Source organism: Toxotes jaculatrix, chromosome 4 (assembly GCF_017976425.1).
Source record: "Toxotes jaculatrix isolate fToxJac2 chromosome 4, fToxJac2.pri, whole genome shotgun sequence".
Classification (NCBI taxonomy): Eukaryota; Metazoa; Chordata; class Actinopteri; family Toxotidae; genus Toxotes; species Toxotes jaculatrix.
Genome location: NC_054397.1, coordinates 12,911,375 through 12,924,758, shown reverse-complemented (window position 1 = coordinate 12,924,758; position 13,384 = coordinate 12,911,375). Strand labels below are relative to the sequence as shown.

At 42.9% G+C, this 13,384-nt stretch overlaps 1 protein-coding gene across 1 annotated transcript; it reads left to right on the top strand.

Annotated features, from left to right (window-relative positions):
• Positions 1 to 436: 436 nt before the first annotated feature.
• Positions 437 to 12,442, top strand: n4bp2 (NEDD4 binding protein 2). The gene is given in 17 exon segments (XM_041036244.1): positions 437 to 616; positions 619 to 873; positions 1,963 to 2,974; positions 3,266 to 3,390; positions 3,596 to 3,684; positions 4,181 to 4,257; positions 4,398 to 4,538; positions 4,889 to 7,584; positions 8,081 to 8,166; positions 8,293 to 8,338; positions 8,576 to 8,790; positions 8,920 to 9,044; positions 9,184 to 9,310; positions 9,664 to 9,840; positions 10,074 to 10,242; positions 11,117 to 11,240; positions 11,334 to 12,442. Coding segments are annotated over 17 exon segments (5,541 nt in total). The 5' UTR covers positions 437 to 585; the 3' UTR covers positions 11,380 to 12,442.
• The last annotated feature ends 942 nt before the right edge of the window (positions 12,443 to 13,384 follow it).

Here is a 13,384-nt window from a genome sequence, read left to right as displayed (position 1 = left end):
CCAGTGTTTGTGCATTGGAGGTTTCAAGTTTCTACATAACACTTGTGTAAGCTGCACGTTGAACCCCGACTGGCTTCCAAACTAGCTGCGATGTTACAAAATCATGTTTGTACAGACATGCCTTAAGTGAGATTTCTTACTGTGAGCACAGAGAAACTTTCCCCCTGGAGCACATGAATGTGAAAACAGCCTTCTGGTTGTCTAAGTTTACACGTACATCAGTCTACACGGCGAAGGTCAAACATCCAAATGAAACAACAAAAAACAAAACACATTTTTGAGTGAAGGTTTTTTTTTAAGTGAAGCCACTGTTTAATCCACAGTATGTTCAGACATTGCTCGGAAAGGCTAGGGACTGTATTTTATTTTGACATCCCTGATTTCCGGTGTTAGGCTCCGTGTCGGTTGGACTTGGCACAGTTTGTGTTTTACTATGTATTTCCTCCACTTGGAGTGCTGTTACATATCATAACCTTGAGTTTTCGCACTTTCCTTACTCTAACAGATACTACAGTAGCATGTTTTCAGCTCCGGGCCATCCCTTTGTAGCTCCTCGGCTTCTCTGTTAGCTCCGCGAGGCCGCTAATGAGAGCTACCGGCGGCGACACCTCGGTCACGGAATGCCTCGGAGAAAGAAGAACGGCCAGAGCCCGGCCAGAGTCCCGGGAGGGCCGTCAGAGGGGGGGAGCCTCGGCCACACCGCGGGTTACCGACTACCTCAGGGATATGACGGTGGAATGACGAACAACTTTTCATCCAGCGACTCGCTCTCCAGCTCCGCCAAGGAGAAAATCGTTAAAAACATGCAGGAGATGTTCTCGCACCTGGACCCCGAAGTTATATACATCGTGCTGTCGGAGTGTGATTTTAAAGGTAGCGCAAAACACCGAAAAACGGGTTGTCCAACCTGCTGTGTGACTCGTGAGAATGCTATTTTGGTTTGACTTGGCTAACAAGTTAGCTGGGCAGCTCGTTAGCTCTGTGTTTCTGACAGGGTTGAAGCATTTTAGCACATGCGATTACTTCTCAGTGGCGGTCACATGTGTGACTGACAGTGTGAGCAGCCATCTAAAACTACACGCGCACCTTCTTTCACCTGTTGTACCTGTTTAGATAAGCTATGGTAATGCAAGTCTGCCAGTCCCCGCATCCCCAGTACGTACGAATGACAGCTAATGTATATATATAAATAGATACGTTATTCATTCCCTAGGGGAAATCCACAATTCACACATATTTGTCATATTTATCACTTTAAGTTAACTCATGTAGAATTTGTAAGTGTCACCAAGTGCTTCTCAAGTCAGGAAAAATAGAGCAAACAAGACTAAACAAAACCCACCAACATCTGTACGAGGCATTTTCCAGACACTAGTTTTAGCCATTCACACTGCTGACTAACCTAATGCTTATACAATAAACGTCTGTTCCAGAGCCTGGGGGGCACAACAGCAAACATTTCACCAAGGTGCAGTAAATAATCTATGGTCAGATGAGTTTAGAGGACTGCCTGAATAGCTACAGTAGCAGGAGTTAACAAAACTACACTAAGGCGTTCATCACAGGATCACTGCCCTGCACTACTTTTCACTGTCAGGTTTACTGTGGAAAGGGGCAAAGGTGACAGTGAAGCAGCTCTGAGTAGTGACTGAATATATCTCAGGAGGGCAAAAATAAGTTACACTTGTCTTTTAATAGATGTGTTGTTATTGTTCTTGTCATCAAAGTCACCAACTGTATGTTAAAAAGGTATACATCATAGTTGGGTTTTGGTGCTAGTATTATATCTCCTTTTATTTATTTCTGTCTGAGTATTTTATGCACAAGAGTTGTGTTTTCTCCTCAGGACATGACATGACAACTGCATTAAAATGGTAAAGCAAGAATTGCAAAATGTAAAGGTTAGCTGCAGTAAAATTAATCATCACGCTCTTTTGTTTTTCTTGTAATTTTGTCTTCTAGCTGAAAATGCAATGGACTCCCTCTTGGAGCTGTCTGTGGCTGCTGAAGTTGTAGCCCCTATTCCTTCTCCTGTCTCTGGCTTCGAACGCACTGCTGCAGCTCTTCTCAGCCCCCAACACTTTTCTGAACCTAGACCAAACCCAGACTCCTCCAAACTGTCACAGCAGCCCTCCTCTCCTTCCCCCACCAACCTCATGACCGAGGATCTCGACCTGCTAGTTGATCAGGAGCTAGAGACACTGACTGCACAGCAAAATGTTGAGGAACAGCACCGCAGTAGTTTTTCCTATTTCCCTCCACCATCATTTCCACAGCAGCCCCTCCCTGAGCTGCTTCAGTCCAGCCTGCAGCCTAGATCTAGAGGGGCCTCTGCTGAGCAGGCATTCCCAGTGGGAAGCTTGGTAGAGCATATGTCTGGAGCTTCCTCTCCACTTGACCAGCACAGCTCATGGGATGACAAGACTGCTAAGGGGCAGCAGTCAGTGGAGGATCTCACACATCTGTCGACAAGTACTCCTGCAGACAAGCTGAAACTTCCTTTGGACCTGGCAGCTTCAGGACGTCCCTCGGCTTTCCAGGTGTATAAAAAGCAAGACCCGTCACATAGTTTTTCTGAACAGACTGGGGTCATGTCCTCTGATGGGGTAGTTGGAGGAGCAAGATCTAAGGTGAACATGTACAATCAGGAGCCACATGGTTACATGTCATCATCCTGGAACCTGGAGGCACCTGTGTTTTCACCCCGTATCCATGGAAACCAGGGGCCAACCTTCATTACCCCTGTGGCTCAGACAACTTCCAGCTGGCTCAATCAACCCAGGCATGCCTCTCCTTGGCTTAATTATGCTCCTGTCAGTCAAGCACCCCTCAAACCTTCAGCAACTATTCCGAAGTCCTGGGCCCTGCCTACTGCTCCACAGTTTCCTGCTCGGTACAGCAGGCTTCGTTTGGAGGGGAACGTGCTCGTGCTGCTACGTGGTGCTCCAGGATCTGGCAAGTCAACTTTGGCAAGGTACAAAAGTTGGGAAACTTGAAATAGCAATATGCTAGGCTTTTTAGTAACGTGTGTTCTTTAGAAGTACAGTTTACAGTGGTAGTGGAGCAGAGTGGAGACTTGGTTGTGTGCCTGTAATGCCAAAATAAGAAACAACAATTTAAAAGTAGTAGTTTATCAAGATAGCAGAGTCATGAATTTATTTCTATTGCAGCCCCTGTTTCTCAAGAGTCATGGACCTATATTATAGCAATCACAACCTGTGTTACATCACTTGAAAGCCGTCTTTATGTGTGTGCCTCTCTGCAGAGCCTTGTTAGAACATAACCCAGGTGGAGTTATTCTGAGCACTGATGACTATTTCACTCACCATGGAGTATATCAGTTTGTCCCTACTGCTCTGGGGGAGGCCCATGAGTGGAACCATAAACGAGGTAAACAACACGCACACACATCTTTGATAAGTGATGTAACAGTTACAAGTCAACATTACCTTGTGACCTCTTTAAAGACTTTTTTTCATCTCTGTGATTGATTGCTATTGTTTCCCTCCAAATGCCATGTGTTTGACCCCACTTGTACTAAAACAACAAATGCTTTGTTTCTCTTGTTTTCTCTCATGTGAACACTGTCCCATAGCCAAGGAAGCTTTTGAGAGGGGCTCTAACCCCATCATCATTGACAATACCAACATGCAGGCCTGGGAGATGAAACCCTATGTGGTTCAGGTCAGTCAGCTTTCCAGCAAATCATCCAACACAGTTATAAATCTCATGTTGACTAATTTTTTGACTAATTGCTCTGGAGAAGAGCTAATCTGTCTAGTTCATGGCACTGTAAATGAGGTAGGCAGTGCTCAGACTGTCATTAGCCTCTTGTTAAAAAACACAGCTTCCTCATTAATTTCAATGGAGTCACTCTGAAGCCACAACAGGGTTCCAGCTCAGGGGCCCTTTTTCATCCAGCAAAAGAGATGAACCTGGCTAAGCTTTTGCTGCAAACTAGATGCAATGCCACATCATCCCACAAACCGCTGCAATTGCCAATCAAATACATGCAAGCAGACACGCTTGGTAGATTACTTTGTGATGTGTATGTTATATTTCTACTATTTAACGTGTGTTCTTCACAATGAAGAGTAAAATATGAATCTTTCTGGACTTAGTTCACATAACTTTGCTATAAACTGCAAAAAAAAATGGTTGGTCATCATATCTGACCTAGGCGCTGAAACATGGATATAAAGTGCTGTTCCGAGAGCCGGACACTTGGTGGAAGAACAAGCCCAGAGAACTGGAGAGGTGAGAGAGAGGAATTACAGTGCTATCTGTTTTAATCTAAAATGTCAACTAAAAAATTCTTTGTTTAGGGGTTTAACATTATATATTCCAATTTCCTGTCCCTTATCTACATGTTTTTGTGTGTCTACGTGCATGTGCAGACGCACCACACATAACGTGCCAGTGGAATCAATCCGCCGCATGCTTGACGGATATGAGCGCTTTGTGACAGTCCAGTCTATTATGGGTTCACACATGCCTGAATGGAAACAGCGCCTCATTCTGGAGAACAAGAGCTCACAGTGAGTTTCACTAACAAACATTTGTCTTGATACAGATCTGCTTGTGACTCTTATGTGTCGAATTGCATTCATGTAAAATGTCTAATTTATTGTGTCATATTTTTAACAATCTTTCTTCCTCTTCCGTTGCCATAGACGTTTTTAGAGAAATACAGATTATTAGTAAAAGACATTTACTTTATTGATTAAAATTCTGTATAAAACAAATTAGTCAGTTTGGTTAAAATAACTGAAAATGCACATTTATGCACATGTAATGACATGATAGGAAATTATTTTCCACTGTGGACAAATATATCTCACCAATTATGGCAGCTGTACCATTTATACCTCTGTTTTCTTGTCTCTAGGCGTGTGTCCTCTGAAACACCTTGTCCTGATCTGGTAGGACAGCCTGGATTAACTGAGGAGTATAAGAAATCCCGGCCACAGCTGTTTTCCTCTCTCCCTGATGTGTCATCTATTGGTTGTTCTGCTGAGGTGGGAAAGCTGGAAGATGGCACCCACAAATCTACTGAGTCGCTCAATTTCCAGCCTACTGGAAGACCTACGGATAACCCTGAAATTTCCGATGGGGATGATGACATGGATTTAGGGGGATTAGATTCTGAGTTGGATGCTCAGTTACAGCTGAACCACTCTGTTGGAGATCAAAGAATCCCCGACTGTATTGTAGAATCAGTAATGAACGAAGATCATCGTGAGGATGAAATACCTGTGGCTTTCTCTGAGTCTATTGGGCAGAGGGTGAGGAGAGAAAGGCCAAGCAGGAGGTCTGGTTTTGACAGGATGGAGCCTGCAGATCTGGTGAAAGATGCTAACCAATCAGAGAGCGAGGCAAAGGAGGAGGAAGCACTACGAGCTGAGGTGGTGAGGGGTGAGGAAGAAAAGGGAATTCCTAAAATGTTGGATTTTGAAGGGGATTGGCCTTCTGAGGGCTCCCTCGAGCAGCGAAAGGCGAAGAGAAAAGAAAGGCATAAAGAAGGAAATGTGAAGGAAGATGAGGGTATGCCTCAAGATGTAAATGAAAATAAAATGAGGGTGCAGCCTGGACCTGACATAACAGAGTTTCAGAAGGTTCTTGATCTCATTCAGACAGGTGTAGCTGCTATTCAAACTGGTTCTTCCCATTCTTCCTCCTTATCTCTGAGCTCTGGAGAGGAATTACTAAAAGAAGGGGAGGAAGATGAGAGGTTTGAGGAATCCCGTGGCAGTAAATCTCACAGTGAAGAGAGGGAGCAAAACGTTAACAGGGCTAACAACAGCAGAGGTGAATTACCTGACTGTGTGTTAGACTGGAAGGCAGCTGACTCTTGCAGGATCAGAAAATCAAGAATTGATAATTGGGAGGAACTTAAAACTGAAAATGAAGAAAATAGTACAGGAGGGAACGATCATGTGTCAGAAATCAGCAGAGAAACACCTGACCGTACAAATCCTCGTTCAGCTATCACTGCTGATACACTAGTCATCTCCAAAATTGCAGAAACAAATATATGCCACAATGGGGTGGGAAGGCACAATATTGAAGATGAGGTTGGTACAGAGCCAAGTGATATGGACACTAACAGCAGCACAGAGGATGGGAGAGAGACTAGAACTGAGGCCGATGGCAGCCATATTGGGGAGGTGTGTCAGAGTCCTGTGTGTGAGGGCTCTGTGGAAGCTGAAGGCAGTGCTTTCAGTGGAGGCAGTCAGGAGAGAAAGCAGCGTCAGGGTCGCAGATCGGGGAAGCAGTGCAAGCTAGCCCTCACCTTCACTCAAAACTGCCCTGGTTCTTCATTGAATACTCCCGAATCCCCCAGTACCACAGCTCAAAGCATAGACAGTAGTCAGAGTAGCATTAACACAGAAGTCAAACCTAGCTTTAGTCCTAGCTGTAACACCAGCCTTACCCTTAAACCAGACTTTGACCTGTTCACTGAGTCCAAATCTGAGGCACACCTGCAGCCTCCTTCTCCCACTCTTCCTCAAGTTGACACAGGCTGCTTCACCCAGACAGAACCTCAAGACTTTTCTCTTCTTTGGCGTCTCAATCGCCAAGACAGCCCTGATGATACAGTTGTCACTACGTGCAACCACTCCAGTGACTTCACAGTCTTGTATGGGGACTCTTCTCGGTTTGTGCCGGAACTCTCCTCCGCAGTTTCTGCGGCTGTTGCAGTTCACCCAGCTGGCTACAAAGAGATACCCTACCGTGTAGTGCATGAGAAAGGCACACAGGTGGAGGAGAAGGAGCTCGGAGCAACTCAAGACCGGCTTGAGAGCTTGTGCATCCTCAGCCGTCATTTCAAACTAGTTAGTTTTGATACATTAGAAGATCTGTATGACAAATGCCATCAGGACCTAGAATGGACCACTAACCTGCTGCTGGACTCTGGGGAGAAGTTCTTTAAAGATGAGGATGGTGAGGAGGAGGCCACTGCTGGGGGTGGAGATGACCAGAACACATCCAGTCTGTGTGAAGCTTTAGGCAAGATTGTAGGAACCAGGCAGAGTCCTAATGTGTCAGACGAGTTCCACTCTGACGATTTGCCAAAGGGAGGGCCAGCTGGGTTCGAGGAGGGGTCTCAGCAGTCAACCTGTGAGACGGATAAAGAGTCAAACAAGAGCTCCAGTAATACTGAATTTCCAAGTTTTGAAGGTGTAGCTGCTCCAGTCAGAAACAAAGATCACCCTGATACAACCTCACACCCTGAAAAAACTCCTCAAACAGAACTCACTCTGCCTAAAGTAACAAACGAAAGAGACAACACTGAACACAAAGTAATATCAGAACTTGACCCGGAAGCTGGCGCTTGGGGTGGGAGCTCAGATGATGGAGTAATCGCAGAGTTGGCGAGTGAGATTGAGGACGAGATTGCCAGCATTGACGAGGCTCATCGGCTGCTGCAGGCTGAGCTAGAGGAGATAGAGAGAGAGGAAAAACAGAGGAAGGAGGAGAAAAGGAGCAGACACCTTGACATTCAGAGTTTGGAGCTGAAACTACCCACTGAGTTGGCACTACAGCTAACTGAACTATTCGGTCCTGTGGGAGTAGACCCAGGTAACTAACAGATCACAGGTATCACACCTGAAAAATTTTTGCAAGCAGAACATTTAATGTTAAAAATGACAATGCAAGTCTTAGGGCTTCAGTATGCTTCAAATGAACCACATCATATGATGCGTTGTCCCTTCACATACAAAGGCAACAGTGTTTATACCCAATCTGATAAGCCATACATGGAAAGGGCTGAGAGGTTATTATTCGTACAAATGGGGGTAATGGCGTGCACTTTGTGACAGTCTGTTCACACTGTTACACTCAGCTATACACACCAAAAATCATGAAAAAAAGGGTGTGAACACTTAACAAGATATTCACCGTCTTTCACAGCTCCTGACAAGTACCCTGTTAGATGATCTTACCAGCACTTGAAACATACTGAGGCCTTCGGTGTGTTCATAAATCAGTTGCTGAACCAATAATAATCATGATCTTTATCCTTCTCTGCAACTCTGACCAAACGTATGTGACCTCTCTTGTTCACTATTTTCAGACACATGCTCCACTGATGACTTTGCAGTGCAGGTGGACCTGAACCTGGCTAAGCTGCTCCACCAGAAGTGGAAGGAAACAATCCAGGTGAGCTCATCACCATTCTGGTTGCGATACTTTACCAGCATCAGTTCATCCATCAAATGTTAATTCACTCTGATATTTTAGATTCACTGTATGTTAGTTAATCTGACTGTAAATGGTGTTTTACAGGAAAGGCAGAGACAAGCAAATCTTTCTTTCCACTTGCTTCAGGAAAGTAAGTTCACACACTCTTAAAAACACAAACTTCATGGATCATCATGGAATGATAACAGAAGCATGCATTTACTCAGTGTATGATTAATACTGTGTTACGTACGTACAAATACTTTATACAAAAACACACTTTGACACCTGTAGGTCAGTGCATGCACATTGTCATTTTTCTCAACATTTTTCAGACCTCACACAGTTTTGTTTCATAACCACTAAATGTCGACCCTCTATTGTTTAGGTTCAGTACACTGGGGTGAATCACCGGTGACCAAACCTGGGCGAACACAGCCAACACATTTCCTACTTAATGCAGACGGCTACGCGTCACTGGACAGCCAACCAGAGGCCCGTGGTCAGATGCCATTCATGGACCACTGGAATGTGTCCCGTCCACATGTCTCTCTAAGAGATATTATAAAAGAGGAGCAGGCTTTGCAGGAGAACGTGCAGAGGGTAACACATACATTTACTGTACCTGTAGATGATGTTATTTTCAAGCACACAAAAACCTTGAATAATATTACCCGGGGCGGTTGTTCTGTTACCCTCAACCTAACTGCTTTTCAACCCTCTGTCTTTCAGACCAGACAGAGTCGTTCAGAACTCGACCGGCGAGATGGAGCCACCCTGCTGAAAGAGAACCAACTTTACTCTCTCTTCCCCACCATTGACAGGCATTTCCTCCAGGACATTTTCAGAGATCACAAGTGAGACACGAGTGCATTTTTAAGGCTGCTACTAATTGATACACTTTAATTTGTTAATAGGATAACTCAGTCATTTGCCATTTGTAGTTAATGCAAACAGGCTCTAAAATGCTCTTTTTGTGTGCTTGTGCTTGTGTAGTTACAGCCTGACCCAGACCGAGCTGTTTCTTCGCTCTATGCTGGAGGAGGAACCCGTCAAGACGGTTGTCGCCCCGGAGGTTCCTCGGTCTGACCACCACAGAGCAGCCAGCAAGGAGAGGGAAAAGGTATTCACAAGCACAGATAGAGAGAGAAACAAACAATAGAACAGAACAAATGCATCCATTTTACATGTGCACTACAGCTCCTTGTCATTCACATCTAATTAGAATTAGAAGCTTTTGTTGTCATCATATTAATATGATGAAATTTACAATGCTACTCAAGGTTAAAGGCTGGTTGGCTAAAGACTAAACTGCCACAAAGCAGAACAGTTCAAATATGTGCAGTAAAAAAAATGGAACAATCGCTACCTTGTGCAACTACAAGAGAACGAACCACAACCTATAAGTAATTCATTACATTTTCCACCCTTAATTAGCTGTCAGTATCACCCTGTCCCCTCTGTTTAATTTGTCAGAGGCAGAAACCCCCAGAGTCAACCATACCTGACTATCAGGATGTGGAGGACCCAGAATATGACGACTTCAGGGCCGAGGCCAGCCTGCAGAGGAGGCGACAGCTTGAGAGTTTCGCCAAGGCTGCTGAGGCCTACAAGCAAGGACGCAAAGAAGTGGCCTCATTTTATGCACAGCAGGTAAGTGGCTGAGGCAGCATGTTTCACTTTAATAGTGTGTTTCTATCTCAGCTGTATTTTCACCAGTGAAGCATTTTGTGAGTATTTTTGAAAAGCGACATTGAGTTGCTTTGTTTTTATGTAAAAGCTTTAGCCTAACTGGTTGGGGAAGATATTTTGTACTAGAGGTAATTTATTCATGGTGATAAACACTCTGCTGAAGAATAAATTAGTTTGCATCAACCCTTTCTTAGGGACACATGCATGGCCAGCGGATGCGTGAGGCCAATCATCGTGCAGCGGTTCAGATTTTTGAGAGGGTCAATTCGTCGCTGCTGCCCCAGAACATCCTGGACCTCCATGGACTGCATGTAGACGAGGCCCTGCAGCACCTCGCCCAAGTCTTACAGGACAAAACCAGAGGTATTTAACAATGTACTGTATTCACTCTATATATCCCCTTTCTTTTAACATGTCAGTCTCATGTCTCAGTAGGCACCGTAGTAACATAAAAGTCACAACACTAATCTTGCTCGATTGGATCTAGGAACATACGTGCAACACTTTCAGCACAGTACAAGTCACAGGAAAACATGCAGAGAGATTAAATGTGCATCTTATAAGGTTACCGTCTTCTAAGATCACTGTACATTTATTATCTCAATCTTCATCTCATCTCTTTCTCCTCTGCTCCTTCTCATGCACCAGGTGCCAAATACCACACAAGCATTGTGTCTTTTTCCATAAATGTGCTGTCACATCTGAATGAACTAACTTAACACTACCCAACATCTTAAATGACTAAAAGCCACCAGCAGTGTTGTGTATCCCATATCTGATATCATGAGTACAAAAGGAGGATGGCAGAGACAACATTGGCAGTTTAGGGCACTTTCACACCTGTAGCACTGTTCACTTGGTCTGGACCAAAGAAATAAGGCAGAGATATCTGGGCTTTTAGTCCTTCGTATGGCTCAAGCTCCAAAAATGCTGGATCCTACACATTATCAGGATTTTCAAACTTTGCAGTTCTTCCCCCAGACACAAAGCAGACATTATAAAACACTTTAACAGTGTAAAACAGGCTGTATAGCACTCAACGCACTCCTCATGAGTAAACGAAACATAATGTGTAAAATTGATGGCGTGCCCCTTTAAGTCCAGATTTCAACTGTGGACGACACTGGTTTCTGAACCATTTGTGTTCTCGGCCCTTTCACAGTTTGCGTATACCCCTCCTGTTAACATTTTCTGTTTCTGCCTGTGTTTTGTTCTTCTTTGGCCTCTTTCTGTGTAGACTATGAGCAGGGTCTGTGTCGACCTCAGCTCTCTGTCATCACAGGAAGAGGGAACCACAGCCAAGGGGGCGTGGCCCGCATCCGCCCCGCTGTTATAGACTACCTCACCAACAAACACTACAGGTATACACACATGCACACACACATACATTCAGAACACACATGCACAACATGTTCCTTGTCACCCACCTTTTCTCCTATCTCTCTATCTCTCAGGTTCACTGAGCCAAAGCCAGGTCTCATGTTGGTCTCTTTGAAGTGAAAAGAACCTGGGTTATTGGATTCTAACGAAAGCTGCTATGGAGGACAACACACTCTCTGTCTTTATCTCATCCACAGTTATTACAGTATATACATGTTACACTCAGCCTCCTTGTTTCCTACTTCTGGCAGTCAGGTCTGTTACTTTTTATATATTCATCCCTTCTCTTTCTCCATCAGTCATATAGCCGCCAGAAATTTAATTTAATCTTAATCTTGGTTAAATTGTGGTTAATTTTAGTTAAGATCTTAATCTAAATGAAGATGTTGATAGAATAGTTTTTCTTTTGTTCGTGAAGGAGAACTGCCTTGGCGTGAAAAACAAAAAAGGTATTTTATGCACATGTAAAGCTGGAATGTATGTACTGTATATTTTATATTTAAAAGCATTTTATAGTGTGATGTATTTTGCTTTACGTTTGCCTTTATGCCTTTTAAGAAGTACTAAAAATCCTTTTGTTTATAAGGCTCTATAAGGAGGTGTTGGATATTTGGAACATTTATTAATCTGGAGTCATGTTTGAGACTTTAATGTTTGTATTTTATGAAACTTTATTTGAATCATGATTGCTTGGTGTTTGGAGGTTGTTCTCTAGGTTTTTAAATAATGTGTATAATAGCATTCTTTATGAAACACAATTTAGTCATTGTGTTTGTTAAAAATTCAGCATTTACTGGGTACCATATAATCAGATATTGTCAAATGATTAGCTGCTAATGTGTTAATATTCAAACTCAGGTAAATTTCCAATCATATTACAATTTCTTGTCTTTCAATGCCAGTCAATTGTTTCCAGCCTCTTCCTGGTAGCTTTTCTTTAACACACTGTGCCATGTTTTGTAGTAGTTGAATTCCTCAGGTGGCTACACTAATTTTTTTGTAGGTTTAAAATCACTTCTGTTTTTCTATCTTTGTGATGTTTTTCACAAAGCTACAACTACAGTGCTGAAAGATTTTACTGATTGTAAATAATGTAAACGTGAATTATAGAGAAATTTGTATTTTTCTATACATTTGTTCAAATGGTTTTACAGAGACTATTGTGGAATAAAATTCTATTTGTTTACAGTATAACGTGTGTGTGAGTTTAATATTTTGCTTGAGCAGACGCAGCTTTAGAACTAATCAGTTATTAAAATATACGCACATGTTACTGCTGTGTTAACAAGTGCAACCATCACGACACATGGATCACAAAATGTCACAATAGGAAAAAAATCCTGCCATCCTATCCTCATATTTTTGATTGGGTTGAGATGTTTGAGGAAAACAGCAGTATGGTGAAGACTAAACTGGATCCTCTCCATGTAACAGGGATTTAGAAAAAGGTAAAACAATTTGCACACCTTTCAAAAAGAATGTGCGTTAATACAGTATAGTACAAATGTCAACATTAAGTGACACCATATTAGGAACATTGCCAATGGGGAAAAAGAAAAATGAAAGGAAAAATCTGATAAGACCACTGATAAGGCACAATTTAAAATGACTTTATAAACTGTTATCAATTGCTTTGTTGTCAAAGTCAAAGTAGCTGTAACTCACACCTGACTCTAGCTTTTGTTGCTGTCATTATCCCCGGGGTTTGTGTACTTTTCCTAACCTAAACTGAATGTTTGACTGATGCATTCAATATGGACAAAAACAATACACTGATTTTCTTCATGTTTGTTTAGACTATACACAATACTTTTGTAGCTTATATTCTAACACATTAACAGTATGAATATTTGTTAAAAGTGGAATTTAGATAAAGAGTTGAGTTTCATTTGTCAGCACGCTCACCATGAGTTTTAGTGAGTGAGGCAGATTCTAAAGTGACCCCATGACCACAACTGTGACATTTCACAAATCAAGGCCTCTGTTTATTTGTCCAGTGACTGTTCAGCAACAAACATAAGATCAGGTGCTGTGATGAGGCTACGGACACCCATACACTAACCTATCGTTAAGCGTAAGTCACAGCCAGTGCGTGGATTAATGGCACAATAAGATATACAAAACA